Source organism: Aotus nancymaae, unplaced genomic scaffold, assembly GCF_030222135.1.
Source record: "Aotus nancymaae isolate 86718 unplaced genomic scaffold, 86718_ANA_hifiasm-v0.15.2.pri h1tg000018l, whole genome shotgun sequence".
Taxonomy (NCBI): Eukaryota; Metazoa; Chordata; class Mammalia; order Primates; family Aotidae; genus Aotus; species Aotus nancymaae.
The window spans coordinates 24,324,964-24,344,211 of record NW_026988430.1 but is presented as its reverse complement, the minus strand read 5'-3'; the positions used below and the strand labels follow the sequence as shown (position 1 = coordinate 24,344,211).

General features: G+C 43.9%; 2 protein-coding genes across 7 annotated transcripts in view; one reads left to right on the top strand and one right to left on the bottom strand.

Moving 5' to 3' along the window:
* TADA2A (transcriptional adaptor 2A) overlaps positions 1-9,530 on the bottom strand; it is a 71,228-nt gene extending 61,698 nt beyond the window's left edge. For 2 of the 5 annotated variants that reach the window (XM_021674658.2, XM_021674661.2), the window contains exons 1-2: positions 9,455-9,530; positions 4,556-4,676 (exon numbers count right to left, since the gene is read on the bottom strand). In XM_021674658.2, coding sequence (XP_021530333.1) covers positions 4,556-4,580 — 25 coding nt within the window. In that variant the 5' untranslated portion in view covers positions 4,581-4,676; positions 9,455-9,530. Of the gene's footprint in view, positions 1-4,555; positions 4,677-8,070; positions 8,153-9,359 lie in introns of those variants that run through there. The other 3 variants (XM_021674659.2, XM_064378445.1, XM_021674660.2) reach the window with 3 other exon arrangements.
* An 83-nt stretch (positions 9,531-9,613) lies between these two features.
* The window catches only part of ACACA (acetyl-CoA carboxylase alpha), a 309,514-nt gene continuing 299,879 nt past the window's right edge, over positions 9,614-19,248 (top strand). The window contains exon 1 of one of the 2 annotated variants that reach the window (XM_012445433.2): positions 9,614-10,190. In XM_012445433.2, coding sequence (XP_012300856.1) covers positions 10,153-10,190 — 38 coding nt within the window. In that variant the 5' untranslated portion in view covers positions 9,614-10,152. The remainder of the gene's footprint in view (positions 10,191-19,248) is intronic. The other variant, XM_012445435.2, reaches the window with a different exon arrangement.

Sequence of the window (19,248 nt, the reverse complement as noted above, 5' to 3'; positions counted from 1 at the left end):
AGGAAGAATAAAAGACCAAAAATCCTACTACAAAAGACATAAAGATAATTTGGGAAAAAAAGAGACATAAAAATGGCCTTAAACACATGAGAAAATGTTCAGCTTCACTCGTAAGAGAGATAAAAATTAAAACTACCCTGACATAATTTCTCACCCATCAGATTGGCAAAAGTTTCAACACCTGACAACATACTTTATTAGTCAGGCTGTGGGAAAATAGACACTCTTTTTTTTTTTTTTTGAGACAGCGTCTCACTCTGTCGCCCAGACTGGAGTGCCATGGTGCGATCTCACCGCGACCTCCACCTCCCGGGTTCAAGCAATTCTCCTGCACCACACCCGGATAATTTTTGTATTTTTAGTAGAGATGGAGTTTCACCACGTTGGTCAGGATGGGCTCAAACTCCTGACCTCATGATACGCCTGCCTCGGCCTCCCAAAGTGCTGGGATTACAGACGTGAGCCACCACACCCAGCCAAAAAAGACACTCTTATATATCACTGGTGGGAATACAAAATAGTATAACTCATATAGAGGGCGATTATCTTTTGAACCACCAATCTCACTTCTAGGAATATTTTTACCACGAATATACATTTTCACTAATACAAAAATACACATGTTCAAGGTGATATATTAAAATATTAGATGCAATTGCAAAATGGCACTTAGATGTCCAAGTATAAGCAATTATTTGAATAACACTATGTCCACACTATGAAGTATTATGCAATTATAAAAAACAGAATGAGGACAATCTTTACCAACTAATACAGTATTTCCAGGAGATACTATTAAGTGGGGAAAAAGAAGTACAATCCTGGTGCTGATTGAAGAATTTTTTTAAAAAGTGCAAAAAAGAACATACATATATATATATATATATATATATATATATATATATGGCACATTATCTTTCTTAAGAAATTAGAGGTCAGGCATGGTGGCTCACGCCTGTAATCCCAGCACTTTGGGAGGCTGAGGCAGGTGTATTACCTGAGATCAGGAGTTCAAGACCAGCCTGGCCAACATGGAGAAACCCCATCTCTACTAAAAACACAAAATTAGCTGGGTGTGGTGGTGCATGCCTGTAATCCCAGCTACTTGGGAGGCTGAGGCAGGAGAATTGCTTGAACTCAGGAGGCAGAACTTGTGGTGAGCTGAGATTGTGTCACTGCACTCCAGCCTGGGTGACAAAAAAAAAAGAAAAGAAGGAAAAAGAAAAAGAAATTAGAGTAAAAAAAAAAGTCCTCTGTATGATAGAATATATTTGCTAAAGAATATTAAATTAAAAAAAAAGTCCTCTGATCTTTGCAAAAGGAATTAAAGGACAAAACAATGAAGTTGGGTAAGTACAAGGGGTTGAGGGCAGGGGATTCTAGAATTAATTGTGTTGATGCTGAGAGCCAGGTTTCTCACTGAGACATATGAATAAGGAATTAAGAGAGACAAGAAGAAAGCCTATGATGATGAATTAGAGATATCAATGTGAACTCACGATTTCCTAAAAAGAAGTGTATGTGTATATAAATGTGTGTGAGTATACATATACTGGCATCATATATGTATATAGCACATAACATGCATATACTTCTTAATTCTGTCAGCCAAAAGGGCCAAGATGCAAAAATATTCTAGCAGATGAAAAGATCTTGGTCTCTGATGTTACTCCCTTGTAAAAGTACCAGGACTCCTCAGGTATGGATTCCAGGGCAGGGGAGGTATAGGATGCATTTGGAGTATTTAGTTATGTCAAAAAGGATGGAGATGCTAAAAAGAAAAAAAATAATAATGAGGGTATGTTACAAGGATGTAGGAGCCCATTTGAAGGGACTCCCAGTGGCCAAATTTGGAATAAACGAGAACCTAGCTAGTTAAGTATGCTAATAAATCATAAATCATTGAAAAAATAGGAATTCTTGTCTCCATACTAATAAATAAATAAGTAAAAAAGTGAACAGACAGGTTGGGCACAGTGGCTCATGCCTGTAATCCCAGCACTTTGGGAGGCCAAGGCAGGTGGATCACGAGGTCAGGAGTTCGAGACCAGCCTGGCATGGGGAAACCCCCATCTCTACCAAAAGTACAAAAAAAATTTGCCAGGCATGGTGGTGGGCACCTGTAATCCCAGCTATTACAGAGGCTGAGGCAGGAGAATTGCTTGAACCCAGGAGGTGGGGGATGCTGTGTGCTGCGACAGTGCCATTGCATGCCAGCCTGGGCAATGACAACAAGACACTATCTCAAAAAAAAAAAAAAACAGTGAACAGATAAAGAAAATGTGGTACATATATGGAATACTATGCAGCCATAAAAGAAGAATGAGCCGGGCGCAGTGGCTCACGCCTATAATCCCAGCACTTTGGGAGGCCGAGGCAGGTGGATCACGAGGTCAAGAGATCCAGACCATCCTGGTCAACAAGGTGAAACCCCGTCTCTACTAAAAATACAAAAATTAGCTGGGCATGGTGGTGCACGCCTGTAGTCCCAGCTACTTGGGAGGCTGAGGCAGGAGAATTGCTTGAATCCAGGAGGTGGAGGTTGCGGTGAGCCGAGATCGCGCCATTGCACTCCAGCCTGGGTAACAACAGCGAAACTCCGTCTCAAAAAAAAAAAAAAAAAAAGAAGAATGAGATCAGCCGGGCACGGTGGCTCACACCTATAATCCTAGCACTTTGGGAGGCTGAGGTGGGTGGATCACCTGAGGTCAGGAGTTCAAAACCAGCCTGGCCAACATGGTGAAACCCCATCTTTATTTAAAACAAAAACAAAAAAAAAGAGGAATGAGATCATGTCCTTTGCAGCAACATGGATGGAGCTGGAGGTCCTTATCCTAAGCAAACTAATGCAGGAAAAGAAAACGAAATACCCCGTTATCACTTACAAGTAGGAGCTTAAAAAAAAAACAAGAATACATGGACAAAAACAGGGGAACAGATACCAGGGTCTACTTGAGGGTGAAGGGGGAGGAGGAAGAGGATCCAAAAACTACCTCGAGTGCTATGCTTATTATCTCAGTGATGAAATAATTTGTACACAAAACCCCTGTAACAAGCAGTTTACCTATATAACAACCCTGCACATGTACCCTGATCCTAAAATAAAAGCTAAAAATGCTAACTAGTAAATGTGGAGAGAGCACTAGATTTTGGGGAAAAAAAAAATCATCATCTATTTGCAACCATAATAGTAAAGACTGGGCTATGCATGGTGGCTTATGCCTATAATCCCAACACACTGGGAGGCCAAGGTGGGGACATCGCTTGAGCCCAGGCATTCAGGAAATATAGCTGCAGTGGGCTATGACTGTGCCACTGTACTCCAGGCTGGGTGATAGAGTGAGACCCCATCTATTAAAAATAAAAATTAAAAATTAAAAAAATATATATATATACACATACACACACATACATGCACAGAGAGTGAGTGCATGCAAATGGCAAAGCAGATGGAGTAAAAGGTTAACAAAAGGCACATGGGTATTCTTTGTATTCTTATTCGTACAACTTCAAGTTTGAAATTATTTCCAAAAAGAAGTTTAACAATTATTTTTGAAAAGGAGTTGAGGGGAATAGTTTCATTGTATACTCCCAGCATTGGAGCAGTCCACTTAGATTTCTCCATGAGTAAAATGAAAGAGTTGAACTAGATGTGTCTGAGGACTCCATTCTCTCCTATATTTCTATTAGGAGTGTGATGAAAGAGTAAATTAGAGCTCCTTTAAGAAATTGTTAAAGACAAAACAACACCCAAAAAGTACTAATTTTTGTATCCATAGTTACGGCTACTTGAATTTACTTCACATACCCCATAATTCTCTCCATTATTCTACAACAGTTTACTCTTAGAAGTAAGTTCCACATCAAAGGAGAGGCGGAGTGGTATTTCCTTTATCTTACCACTGACACATTTCTGATCAAGGTACCTGAAACATGTTATTGGTCTAAACAGAAATCCCACAGCTTTTCTAGGTCTAACTACAGGTTAATCAGACTATACCTGATCCATCTCAGCTTCATTTTCTTCTAAGACCCAGAATCATGTTTGTGTCATGCGTTCAATGGGTAATCAATACGTATTAGTTCATTTTATTTTAATTTGATACTGATAATTCCCTTAGAATCAGAGTCACAGGGCTTTACTGCCTAACTTCATTGTTTATTTTTCTTTCTTGACCAACTTCTACTCCAGTTTGCTATTAATAATCACCTGAAGGCCGGGTATAGTGGCTCATGCCTGTAATCCAAGCACTTTGGGAGGCAGAGGTGGGCAGATCACCTGAGGTTGGGAGTTCAAGACCAGCCTGGCCAACATGCTGAAACCCCATCTCTACTAAAAATACAGAAAAAAAAAAATTAGCCAGGTGTGGTGGTATGCACCTATAGTCCCAGCTACTCAGAAGGCTGAGGCAAGAGAATTGTTTGAACCTGGGAGGCGGAGGCTGCAGTGAGCCGAGATCACACCACTGCATTCCAGCCTGGGCAACAGAGTGAGACTCTGTCTCAAAAAAATAAAAGAAAGAAATCACGTGAGACTTGTTCCCACTGTACTTACTGCTAAAGGAACCCAAACGGTCCATTCCCTAATTGGCAACAAGTGCTGCTTTGGTCTTCCTCAGTGCAGAGCTTCAAGACTTCAGAACCAGCCAACACATACACCAAAACTTGATGACTCCCTATGAACAAACAGAAGTGGCACATGGATCAGAAAATCACTCAAAGGGACCAGATAAAGAGAAGATATGCAACATACTCAGTCCTGCCACATCTTAGCTATGTAATGCTGAAAAATTATTTTACCTCTAAAAACCTGTTTCTTCCTCTGTAAAGTGGATATAATAGTGTCTACCTTCCACAGTTGTGAGAAATTATTAAATGTCATCCTCAGATATCACAATCCAAATAATTAACCTAGCATGGTACCTGGTCCTCTATAAATGCTACATATTTCTTTATTTTTTTTTTTTGAGATGAAGTCTTGCTCTATTGCCAGACTGGAGTGCAGTACAGTGGCACGATCTTGGCTCACTGCAACCTCCACCTCCCAGGTTCAAGCAATTCTCCTGCCTCAGCCTCCGAAGTGGCTGGGACTACAGGCTCCCACCACCATGCCCAGCTAATTTTTACATTTTTAGTAGAGACAGTGTTTCACCATGTTGGCCAGGATATTCTCAATCTCCTGACCTCATGATCCACCCACCTTGGCCCCAAAGTGCTGGGACTACAGGCCTGAGCCACCACACCCAGCCTATTTCTTTCTTTTTCTTTTTTATGAGGAAGGATCTGGGTCTGCGGGGCAGGGAAGGTGGGAGGGGCAAATGCTACATATTTCTAATGATGAACTGTCAGCTTTCTCTGCTCAGCATCACTTCTCTCCTTAGCCACCCTCTTTCCTTTGGGAAACTGACCCTCCCATATTTCATGTGGTACTGGTGGGGCTGCCAATCACAATACCCCATTTCCCATCCCTGACAAAAGCTAAAGCAACCAGGTCTCTTCTACCAGAAATCTGGATCTTGAGTAAGACATCAAATGACAGAAGGCAGTTGGAGCTCAGTCATTCACCAGAATTCATTCAAAGAATTCAGTCCATGAGCTCTGGCGATTGAGATCCCTAGCCCAGGTGGCCGAACTGTTTAGCTCTTCTCTCATTTCTCTGGCTTTAATAAACTCAACTTTAATATTAAATCTGAATGAGTTTCTGTAATTGGAAACCAAAAAATCCTATCTATTACAATATACATTTGTTCCTTACTCTTTCAACAAGTACATAACAGGGCCAGGCACAGTGGCTCACGCCTGTAATCCCAGCACTCTGGGAGGCTGAGGTGGGAGGGTCACTTGGGCCCAGAAGTTTGAGACCAGCCTGGGCAACATGGGGAGACCCTATCTCTTAAAAAAAAAAAAAAGTTGGCCGGGCGCGGTGGCTCAAGCCTGTAATCCCAGCACTTTGGGAGGCCGAGGCGGGTGGATCACGAGGTCGAGAGATCGAGACCATCCTGGTCAACATTGTGAAACCCCGTCTCTATTAATACAAAAAAAAAAAATTAGCTGGGCACGGTGGCGCGTGCCTGTAATCCCAGCTACTCAGGAGGCTGAGGCAGGAGAATTGCCTGAACCCAGGAGGCGGAGGTTGCGGTGAGCCGAGATCGCGCCATTGCACTCCAGCCTGGGTAACAAGAGCGAGACTCCGTCTCAAAAAAAAAAAAAAAAAAAAAAAAAAAAGTTAGCCAGGCACAGTGGCCCATATCCCTATTGTCCCAGCTACTCAGAAGGCTGAGGTGGATTGCATGGGCCTGGGAGGTCGAGGGTACAGTGAGCCACCACTGCACTCCAGCTTGGAGGACAGAGCCTGGAATGTAGTCTTTTTTTTTTTTTGAGACAGAGTCTGGCTCTGTTGCCTAGGCTGGAGTGCTCACTGCCTCCCAGGTTCAAGGGATTCTCATTCTCCATTTGGTTCTCATTTTTTATTCTCATGTCTTGTGACCCAGCCTCCTGAGCAGCTGGGATTACAAGAATGTGCCACCACCACACCTGGCTAATTTTTTTGTATTTTTAGGAGACAGGTTTCACTATGTTGGCCAGGCTGGTCTAAAACTCCTGGCCTCAAGTGATCCACCTACCCCCGCCTTCCAAAGTGCTGCAGTGCTTGGATTGCAAGTGTGAGCTACCATTCCTGGCCCAAAGGGTTTTTTTTTGTTTTTTGAGACAGAGTCTTGCTCTGTCGCCAGGCTGGAGTGCAGTGGGGCTATCTCAGCTCACTGCAACCTTCACATCCCAGGTTCAAGCGATTCTCCTGCCTCAGCCTCCCAAGCAGCTGGGATTACAGGAGCCTGCCATCGCGCCCAACTAATTTTTGTATTTTTAATAGAGACAGGGTTTCACCATATTGGCCAGGCTGGTCTTAAACTCCCGTCCTCAGTGATCTGCCCACCTTGGCCTCCCAAAGTGCTGGGATTATAGGTGGAAATAATATTTTACACTAAGTCAAGAAATAACCTTTCTTCTGTACACTCACAGCTTTTTTTTTGAGATGAAGTCTCCCTCTTGTTGCCCAGGCTGCAGTGCAATGGCATGATCTCAGGTCACTGCGACCTCTGCCTCCATGTTCAAGCGATTCTCCTGCCTCAGCCTCCCCAGTAGCTGGGATTACAGGCACCTGCCATCACGCCCGGCTAATTTTTGTATTTTTAGTAGAGACAAGATTTCACCATATTGGCCACGCTGGTCTCAAACTCCTGATCTCAGGTAATCTGCCCACCTCAGCCTCCCAAAGTACTTGTATTATAGGTGTAAACCACCATGCCTGGCCCACTCACAGCTTTTTATCTGGCATTTTTCACATTCTACTCTGTGAGGATAACTTCTGAATGCTGATTTTCCCCCACTTCTAAATTAAGTGAAAGCAGGCTGGGTGTGGTAGCTCACACCTACAACTCCAGCACTTTGGGAGGCTGAGGCAGGTATGAATCTCCTAAGGTGAGGAGTTTTAGACCAGTCTGGACAAACATAGTGAGACTCTCATCTCCACCAAAAATACAAAAAAATTAGCCAGGCATGGTGGTGGGCGCCTGTAATCCCAGGTACTTGGGAAGCTAAAGCATGAGAGTTGCTTGAACCCAAGAGGTGGAGGTTGCGGTGAGCCAAGATCGCGCCACTGCACTCCAGCCTGGGTGACAGTGCAAGACCCTGTCTCAAAAATGTAAATAAGTGAAAGCAGAGAATATATTGAACACATATTTGTATGCTTTTAAAATGCCAAGAATACAGGAGGAATACAATAAACATATAGCAGTGGACAATAAATGTTAGTTCTACAAAAGGTTATTTCATCTTTAGTTTTTCCCAAGTGATTTTTTTCACCCTGGTAATTTTTAGCTTGGAGAATAATTCATCTCTAAGTGTAGGCAACATCCCACTAACGCTGCTGTCGAAGAACTTTTCCTTTCTGAGGTAGGGTAGGTCTCCCTTTGCTATCATCTCAGGAAAAGTTGAGCTCTGAAGACAAATTACTCTAGCAAGGGTGTACTAGGAACGCAGCAATCAAGTAACAGCCAACATTTACTCAACTTTTTCCATTTGGTAGGTATCCGTGGGTACCAGGCCATGGGTACCTGGCTGTCCAGGCCAGATGCGGTGGCTCACGCCTGTAATCCCAACACTTTGGAAGGCTGAGGTGGGGGATCACCTGAGGTCAGGAGTTCGAGACCAGCCTGATCAACATGGATAAACCCGTCTCTACTAAAAATACAAAATTAGCCAGGTGTGGTGGCGCATGCCTGTAATCCCAGCTACTCAGGAGGCTGAGGCAGGAGAATCACTTTACCCCGGGAGGCGGAGGTTGCGGTGATGGCGCCATTGCACTCCAGCCTAGGCAACAAGAGTGAAATTCAGTCTCAAAAAACAAAACAAAACAAAACAAAACAAAAACCCAGATGTCCAGTAAAGGATGCACAGTTATTACAGACTGATCAACACTCAAAAAAGCACAGTAGGAGGCCGGGCGTGGTGGCTCAAGCCTGTAATCCCAGCACTTTGGGAGGCCCAGGTGGGCGGATCACCTGAGGCCAGGAGTTCAAGACCAGTCTGGCCAACAGGGTGAAACCCCATCTCTACTAAAAATACAAAAAATAGCCAGGCGTGGTGGTGGGCGCCTGTAATCCCAGCTACTCGGGAGACTGAGGCTGAGGCAGGAGAATCGCTTGAACCCGCGAGGCGGAGGTTGCAGTGAGCCGAGATGGCGCCACTACACTACCGCCTGGGCGGGACTCCATCTCAAAAAAAAAAAAGGGCGAAAAAGCACAATATTGCGGTCTACAAAATCTTTTTTTTCCTCCTTTCACAAGAGACCACATTCTGACACCAGCCTCCATGGAAGCACTGGCGCTAGCTCCAAACTAAGAGTCGCCAAAGCGAATCAGTCACCGGAGAAGGATGTGAAGCACTGAGCCGGGCAGGAGTCCACGCGGGGAGAAGGAAAGGCGCAGGCTCCGGAGTTGTGGAGGCAAGGTTCAAATCCTTACAGGGTTCTTATCAGCGGGACCTACCTGGGTCAGTCATTTTACCTGCGCCTCAGCTCTAACGGGGTGCTGAAATACCTACTTTGGAGGGCCCACTAGGAAATTCAATGGGTAACGCTGGTCAAGGGATCACGCACAGTGACCGTTCTTGATAAAGCAACGCGCTCCAGGGCTGAGCTGGGATCGGCGGGGTTGGGGAACTGCAGCGCTGCTCAGACTCTGAGCAGGCCGGACTAGCCGGGCCCGGCCCCGCACCGCCCTCCCCCACAGCGCGGCGTGGCCCGGCGCCGCCCGCCCGCCGCGTTCCACCCGCAGCCGGGGCCCGCAGCCCGCGCCTACCCCACGCCGCACCTCGCGACCTCCGCTTCCTCCTAGTCCCGCTAGCGGGGCTCGCGCCCCACCACCGGCCCTCCCTGCACAGCCTGGCGCCTCACCTCGCCGCATTCCCCTATTCCGCGCCAAACAGCCACCAGTCGCGCGCGCCTCCGGGCTTTGCGTGCGCGCGCCTCCGGGCTTTGCGTGCGCGCCCCTCCGGGCTTTGCGTGCGCGCCCCCCCGGACGGCGCAGTCGCGAGCGCTCCACTTCGCGAGCCCGCCGCCTCCGCCCCTCGGCCATGGAGGTCTCCACCGGGTGCCGCGCCCCTGTCACCGCCCCCTTGGCCTTTTCCCCGCCCCTGCCGCGCGTCCGCTGCTGTCTCTGTGCCTGAGGACTGGGAGGATGGGGCTGAGCCGCTTGCCTGACTTTTGAGCCCGACCAGTAATCACTTTGCCCTTGTGGCGCGTGGACCGTCGCCGGAGGCTTCCCCGCGCGTGGGGCCGTTTGGTCCCTTCCGGAGTGCGGTGAGGCGGGCTCGGCCGGGACTGCCTGGGTTTGGGGATAACGTCCCCACCCCCACCCCTGTTGCAGCAAGGGAAATTGAGGCTGAGGGAACTGAGCCCAGGGACTGCGAACCGTGGTTGCCTCTCCAGTCCGGGCCCTGAAGGGCTGCTCGTGGATGAACCAGACTGATTTTAAGGGGTGAGGAGGGTGCGTTTCAATCCGATGCTTCTGGAACGTCGAAATTGTCTTCTTTGGAAAGAACCATCCCCTCTTTGGGCTTCAGAGGCCCAAATTGAGGCGCAATGATGAGAGGATGTGGTGGTCTACTCTGATGTCAATCTTGAGGGCTAGGTATGTCCCAACATCTCTTATTACTGCTGCTAATGATGATTCTAATAGCTACCAGTCGTCGAGTACTTATTGCATGCCTGACGTTGCACAGAGCAGGTTACACATACGGTCTCATTTAAAACTTCTGAGGTAGGCACCTGTTGTTATCCCCATTTTCCAGGTGAAGAAATCTAGGCACTGACACATAAATAACTTGGGATCACACCGCTAGAGTACTGGGGAAGGGGATTCAAACCGTGGTTTATCTGAACCATATAACTGGTACGTCTATTTCGAAGGCTGCCTTTGATAAATTTGCCCAACCTTTTTTAAAATTCATTTACACTTTCTCTCTGTGTGAACTCTTTTATTCTTTTTTGGTATATGCATAATACAAATTCATTCTTAAAAAAGAAAATATTCGGGCCTGGTGTGGTGGCCGAGGCCTGTAATCCCAGCACTTTGGGAGGCCGAGGCGGGTGGATCACAATGTAAGGAGTTCGAGACCAGCCTGGCCAATATGGTGAAACCCTGTCTTCACTAAAAATACAAAAATTAGCTGGGTGTGTGGCACATGCCTGTAATCCCAACTACTCAGGAGGATGAGGCATGAGACTCACTTGAAACTGGGAGGCAGAGATTGCAGTGAGCCAAGATTGCGCCACTGCACTCCGGCCCGGGTAACAGAGTGAGACTCTGTCTCAAAACAAACAAACAAACAAATAAAAAAAAAAATACATATATATATATACACACACACACACACACACACACACACTTGAAAATTGCTAAGAGAGTAGATTTTAATTGTTCTTACCACATAATAAAGTAAGTATTTGAGGGTATATGTTGCAGTAATGGATATGCTAATTAGCTTGATTTAGCCATTCCACAATATATACATCTATCAACACATTTTGTACGTCATGAATGTACACAATTTTTATTTGTCAAAAAATGTGTCAATATGCCATAAGTAAATTAAATAAAATATATTTCTTAGAACATTACTTGTAAAAATAAAGCAAAAAGCTAAATATGTCTAAACATAACTAATAAACTGGCTCTCATTATTTAAAACTCAAGAATTGGCTGGTATTAGGATTTTCATAATGCCATGGCCATTAAACAGAGTTTTCATGCATCCAGGCCTTTGTTACTCATCTCTTCTGCTGCTTCTTCACCTTACTGTCTTTTTTTGTTGTTGCTTTTTTTTTTTTGAGACGGAGTCTCGCCCTGTTGCCCAGGCTAGAGTGCAGTGGTGCCATCTTGGCTCACCAAAACCTCTGCTTCCCAGGTTCAAACGATTCTCCTGCCTCAGCCTCCCAAGTAGCTGGGATTACAGGTGCCCACCACCATGTCCAGCTATTTTTTGTATTTTTAGTAGAGACAGGGTTTCACTATGTTGGTCAGGCGGGTCTCAAACTCCTGACCTTGTGATCTACCCGCCTTGGCCTCCCAAAGTTCTGGGATTATAGGCGAGAGCCACCACACCCAGCTTCCTTACTGACTTCTTTCTCATCTACACAGAGTACAGAATATCTGTCTCATGAGTCACCAGGCTTTGGGCAGAACCCAAAAAATTAAGTGAACTAGAAATATATTGTTGCTAAGTGACTCTGTTTAACAGAAAATCCTAAAATGCTTACTAGGCAGCCTAGCTGCATATTTTTCAGCCTAATGTACAGGGCCTCCACCTTCTGACTGTCAAAACAGGCTCCTAAAGTATTTTGCATCATTTGGTGACAGGCAGTCTATACTCTTTTGCAACCAACAAGTACTCGATAAATGTTTGGAATATGCAAGGAACTTGCCATAGCTTAATATAATTGAAAAAGCAGGCATGGACTGTGAAACTTTCCCAAATTTGAATTCTGTCTCCACTCCTTATCACCTTTAAGAATTTAGGGCCTATTTCATCAACATCCTGCAAAAAAAAAAAAAAAAGAATTTAGGGCCTGGCACAGTGGTTCACACCTGTCATCCCAGCACTTTGGGAGGCCGAGGCAGGTGAATCACTTGAGATCAGGAGTTCGAGACCAGCCTGGCCAACATGCTGAAACCCCATCTCTACTAAAAATACAAAAAATTAGCTGGGCATGGTGGTGCATGCTTATAATCCCAACTACTTGAGAGGCTAAAGCAGGAGAATTGCTTGAACCCAGGAGGCAGAGGTTGGTTGCTGTGAGCCCAGATCACACCATTGCACTCCAGCCTGGGCAACAAGAGCGAAACTCTGTATAAAAAAAAAAAGAATTTAGGCAAGTTGTTATCTTCTTGCATCTGTTTTCTCCTCCTATGTAAAATGAAAATAATAATGTCTAATTCATAAGAGTTTCACAAGGATGTGATGAAGGCTGGGTGTAGTAGCTCATGTCTGTAATCCCAGCGCTTTGAGAAGCTAAGGTGGGTGGGTCACCTGAGGCCAGGAGTTCGAGACTAGCCTGACCAACATGGTAAAAACCCATCTCTACTAAAAATGCAAAAATTAGCTGGGTATGCTAATGCACACCTGTAATCCCGGCTACCCAAGAGGCTGAGGCATGAGAATGACTTGAACAGGCATGATTACTCTGTCAAAAAAAAAAGAAAGAAAAGAAAAAGAGTGAGGGTCAGGTGTGGTGGCTCACGCCTGTAATCCAAGCACTTTGGAGGCCAAGGCAGGCAGATCACCTGAGGTCAGGAGTTCAAGACCAGCCTGACCAACATGGTGAAACCCTGTCTTAAAAAAAAAAAAAGAAAAAAGAAAAAGAGTGTGAGTGTGATGATTATGTATGTATATACTTTGTTCATGATAGGAGTCAAATAAATATAATTAAAATTTTAATTCTAGAAGTGCTCCACAGGATGATCCTGGGGCTTATTTAGAAGTTGTTTTAGGCTAGGTTAGTGCTCAGCATTAGAATGTTTTATTGTTTAAATCAAAAACTCCTATCTGCTGGAAACCTGTAGGTTTCAAGAACAACAGGCAATTAAACAGAACTTTTTTTTCTGAAAGTTTCTTCAGCATTTTCCTCACCATAGAAAACTAAGGAAAATGTATGTTATCTCACAGGTCACAGGACAAATGTGTAGTTGCAATATAGGGTGGAGGATCCAGCCTTGCCTCAAACGGAGAACAAACTCAGGAGCTATGTCTCATTTAATTAATATAAATAGTGAACAAACTTATGCATTATTAGCAATTAACTATAAGACTGTTCTTTAGAGTATAGAGTGAGTACTTTTATTGTAATCAAAACTTACAACAAGGTTAATCTGATGCATATTTAATAATATATGTAATTGTTATGGTGTTGCATGATAATTAGGCCCGACATGTTAAATTGGTACATAAATGACTGTAATTGGTTATTTTTACACAGCCAAACACATAAAGTGTTTGCCTGCTCATTTTATTAATTTTCTAGAATCTATAATCAAGCCAAAGACAACAGTTTATCTGAAATCCTTTACTATTTAGTCATGCATTCACAAACACACTGTTCAAAATGACACAACAGGGTTTCCCTTGGTACTAAAAATAGCTACTATTCAAGGCTTTCTGTATATATTCTATCATTTAATCCCTAAGAAACCCTTTAAGGGAGGTGTTGTGACTCCCATTTTACTGATGCAGAAACTGATACTCAGAGAATGTAAGTAGGCAGCGTGGTAGGGATTCAGACTTTTACCACAATCCTTAACCACTGCTTTATGCGATCTCAGAAGATAATGGATCACAGCAGAGATATGTAATGTTACTTTAGATGATAGAGTGGTTCTGAGAAATGCAGAATATATATAGCATATCCAAAGGGAGAATGAATCAACCTGAAAAAGGGAAAGGTTAGTCGGTAGTGGAAGAGTTGGAGCTTAGTGCCCATTCAAGGAAGACAGCCTTGGCCAGTGCATTTCAGGCATCATTGCCCCATTATAGCCTACTATATTGTAGAGATACTTCTTATCAGACTAATGCCATCTAATATTTAAATTTTAGAATTAACTCCCATTATTCTGATTTCTTAAAAAATAATTATTGTAGGCTGGGCACAGTGGCTCATGCCTGTAATCCCAGCACTTTTGGGAGTCTGAGATGGGTGGATCACCTGACGTCAGGAGTTTGGGACCAGCCTGGCCAACATGGTGAAACCCCATCTCTACTAAAAATAAAAAAAAAATAGCCGGGTGTGGTAGTGCCCACCTGTAATCCCAGCTGTTCCAGAGGCTGAGGCAGGAAAAGGGCTTGAACCGGAGGTGGAGGTTGCTGTGAGCCAAGATCACGACATTGCACTTCTACCTGGGCAACACAGCAAAACTCCATCTCACCATAAAAAATAAAAATTGTAGGGATTAAACTGTTTTTCAACTTTTTAAGATCATTATTACCTGTCCTAAAGAGCCTTTACAGACATTTACCTCCCCCCGACAAAGTTTTAATATCATAGGTAAACTATATATATGTTTATGTACTATATATATGTAGTTCGTACATAAAAAGACTAAGTTTTTTTGCCCCTTAGAAGACTTTTTTCTTCCCCTTTATGAGTGCATGGGTTACACAATGATGCATGAATGAGTCGGCTTCCCCTATAGAACTACCTTCAGATTCAGAACATGTGTTATAGCCTGGCATGGGGGCAAAGGATAGTATTTCTGTGCATATGACAATTATATTTCTCATTGTAAGTTAATAATTTCTGTACATATGACATTTTTAATTATCATAAACTAATAAACTAATTGACAGTTTTACTTTTGAGCTTGCTTAGGGTGATACTGTTCCTAAATAAGGGAGTATTCTCTGTGTGGAAAATTTGGGTTTCTAAGCCTGTAAAATAGCATGAGAGGCCTTTCGATAGCCTGCTAACTTTCACCAAGGCTTTTTGCTTGAAACTTCTAGAGGACTCTTGGTTGTTCATTCCTTCATTCAGTAAGTATTGAGTCCTACTATAGGCCAAGGACTATGCCAGGTACTAGGGATTCAAACACTAATAGTATGCCCTCAAGAGGCAACTCACTGTCCAGTTGGGGAGAAAGATATGCACACAAATCATTCCAATACAAGGTAATATGTGCTGTAACAGAGATGTGCTAGAGATACTAAGGGCTCCAAGAAGAGATTAGTTTATTTTAGGGAGAATTAAGTGGTGGAACTCTATAACGTGATCAGTTAAATCCTGGAGAAGAATGAGGAGGAAATTCCAAGCAGAAAGAACAAATTATATAAAGCCCAGAAGTATGAAATAGCATGGCTGGGTTATTCTTTGTGACTGGAGTACAGGAAGCAAGAAAGAGGAAGGCCCCTCCTAAGGTAGAGTAACTTGCACAGGTAGAGATCGGACTATAGAGGGCTTTGTACTTTATTTATAAGGCTATGGGGAACCAGTGAAGCAATTTTGAATTGTGGAGTAGTGCTATCACTAATCGGGGCTTTATCTTTCCAACCAGTGGTGTAGATTGACAAGTGGCAAGATAAAAAGCCTAGAGTTCTAGCAGTCCAAGTAAGAGATCATGAGGGCCTGAAAATGACTGGAGTGGGAAGGAGGAAGAAGAAACGGATTTGAGTTATTTAAAAAGTAATTAATTAGGGGGAGAAAAGAGAGGAAGGTGATAGGATTAGAGATGATCCTCAGATGTCCAGCTTGGTTGACTAGGTGGATACTAATGCTGCTCAACCAGAGAGGAAGCAGAGGGCAAAGCACAGACATGAAGGGAAAAGGGCAGATTTTGTTCTGGATAGGTCAAGTTTGAGGTGCCTGTAGGATATACAGGCACTGTTCAACTGGGTGGATTCCAAAGCCAAGGGAGGCTGGGCACTGTGGCTCATGCCTGTAATCCCAGTACTTTGGGAGGCCAAGGCAGGTGGATGACCTGAGGTCAGAAGTTTGAGACCAGCCTTGCCAACATGGTGAAACCCCGTCTCTACTAAAAATACCAAAATTAGCCAGGTATTGTGGAGAGCACCTGTAATCCCAGCTACTCAGGAGGCTAAGGCAGGAGAATCACTTGAATCTGGGAGGTGGAGGTTGCAGTGACCCGAGATGGCACCACTGCACTCCGCCAGGGTGATGGAGTGAGACTCCATCTGAAAAAAAGGAAAAAAAGCCAACGGAGACATTCGGGTCAGTTATATGAGGGAGTGAGCAAGAGATTGATGGAAAAAAGATTGCTTGAACTCATTGAACGGAAAAAGACAAAAGAAGGAAGGATGTCCTTCTTTTGTGTCTTACCTGGATGACAATAGGTAAGACACAGAATAAGAGCCCATTGGTCCAGAAAGGGAAAAGTAGATTTAAGAGAAAGAAGTAGCAGTAAAGGTGGGAGGTGGAATGTAGTCAGCATTATTAAGACCATTTAGGGGCCGGGCGCAGTGGCTCACGCCTGTAATCCCAGCACTTTGGGAGGCCGAGGTGGGTGGATCATGAGGTCAAGAGATCGAGACCATCCTGGTCAACATGGTGAAACCCCATCTCTACTAAAAAAAAATACAAAAAATTAGCTGGGCATGGTGGCGCGTGCCTGTAATCCCAGCTACTCAGGAGGCTGAGGCAGGAGAATTGCCTGAACCCAGGAGGCAGAGGTTGTGGTGAGCCGAGATCGCACCATTGCACTCCAGCCTGGGTAACAAGAGCGAAACTCCATCTCAAAAAAAAAAAAAAAAAAAGACCATTTAGGCCCAAAAAAAAAGAGAAATGTTATGGTGCTTGTCATGTAATTTTAATTTCAAATGAATTAAATATTTAAAGAAAAATAAAAAGGCTGGGCGCAGTGGCTCACGCCTGTAATCCCAGCACTTTGGGAGGCCGAGGTGGGTGGATCACCTGAAGTCAGGAGTTTAAGATCAGCCTGACCAATATGGTGAAACCCCATCTCTACTGAAAATACAAAAATTAGGTGAGCATGGTAGCGGGCACCTGTTGTCCCAGCTACTCGGGAGGCTGAGACAGGAGAATTGCTTGGACCTGGGTGGCAGAGGTTGCAGTGAGCTGAGATTGTGCCACTGTACTCCAGCCTGGGCAACAGAGCAAAACTCTGTCTCAAAAAAAAAAAAAAAGAAAAAGAAAAGAACTATAAAAGTACTAGAAGATAATGTGAGAGAATTCCTACATAATTTCGACATGGGGAAGCAAAAATCTTCCTACTATGGCTCAAATACAGAAGGCATAGAAACAGGTTAATAATTCAACTATACAAAACTCAAAATTTCTGTGCAGCAAATAAAAAAATCCTGTGTTAAAATATAAATGAAAAAATGTTTGCTATTCATGTCGCAAAGAGCTGATCGTCTTATAGAGCTCCTAGAGCAGTGAACCATGATCATGCCACTGTGCTCCACCCTAGACAACAGAGTGAGACCCCATCTTTCACACACACACACACACAAACACACACACACACACACAACTCCTAGAAATAGATAAGAAAGAGATCAACCACTCAATAGAAACATCAATGAAAGATATAAATAGAGCTTATGTGATGAGTAGTGGTTAAGAGTATGGAGATTTTGAGGTTACCTACCTATGTCGGAATCCTAGTTATGCCACTTACTTGCTCTATGACCCCTTGGGCAAGTTTCTGATCCTCAATTTCCAGTTTTATAAAATGCAGGTAGTAATTGTAACTACCTCAAAGGATTAAGTGAGATAAAGGTCAGGCATAGTATTTAATAGTAACCTGGTGACTCATGGTAAAAGAAGAAAGGGCACCTAGAAAATGGCTTCTAAATTTCTGGTATCTGGAACCTTGAAGCAAAGAGATTCTGGAAAGAGAACCAACCCAATCCCCATCTGTCTGTTTTTTTCATTAAGGGCGCATATTTACTAAGTCCCTACAAAAGTGTGAGACATAGCCCTGGGCCTAGAAATACAGTGTAAGATTCAGTATTTCCCTATAAGAGAAACAGGCATCAATGAAATATTACAGAAATACATAATTACAAACAGATGAATACCACGAAGGAAATTTACACTATAAAACAGTATAGAGAAACCTGATGGAGTTTAGAGCAGACTGAGGAGGTGACTGTTGAGCCAATATCTGAGAGAAAAGTAGAAAGTTAAACAGGCTAACAGTAGTGAAGAAGGGGAAGCGGGGAGGAGAGTAGAAACAGTGTTCCAAGCAGACAGAACAGCATAGGACTGTTCTGGTGGGAAAGGAGCTAGTCCATTGCCGCTGAAGCTAGAGAAGGGGAAGAGTCGGGGAGAGGAGACTGGAGGGAGGCAGGCAGGCAGATTATCTAGGGCCTTGGCAATCTTCTTGAGGGTTTTGTAGTTTATCCTGATAGCAGTGGGAAGTCACTGAAAGTTTTTTAGCAAAAGAGTAACAAGATCAAATTTGTATTTTGAAAAACTGGTCATAGGTCGGGCATGGTGGCCCAAGCCTATAATCCCAGCATTTTGGGAGACCGAGGTGGGCAGATCAACTGAGGTCGGGAGTTCAAGTCCAGCCTGACCAACAGGGAGAAACCCTATCTTGACTAAAAGTACAAAATCAGCTGGGGCGAGGTGGCACATGCCTATAATCCCAGCTATTGGGAGGCTGAGGCAGGAAAATCGCTTGAACCCAGGAGGTGGAGGTTGTGGTGAACCAAGATCACACCATTGCACTCCAGCCTGGGCAACAAGAGCGAAACTCCATCTCAAAAAAACTGGTTACAATGTGGAGAATTGTGTGCAGATTAAACTGAGGCAAGAGAGTGTATAGTGAGACAGATTGAGAGGATATGCTCCTCTGAATTCAGGTCGATGATATGCTCCCTCAACCTACTTGTTTTCCCAACATTACTTTAGCAGAAGGCAAAGACTTTAATTCTTACATAGTAAATGTGCATCAAATATTAGCTATTATTATTATCTATAGCTAGAGATAAAAGGCTTAAAATTAATCTACCAGGAAGAATGAGTTTATTTGAGTGAAAGGATTTCATTGAAAGCAGGGATATGTGAATCAGATTCTTTTCTTTCTAAAACAGAGGGAGGGAACTAGAGAAGTTTAATTAAAAGTGATACCACAGGCCAGGCACAGTGTCTCACGCCTGTAATCCCAGCACTTTGGGAGCCTGAGGTGGGCAAATCACGAGGTCAGGAATTTGAGA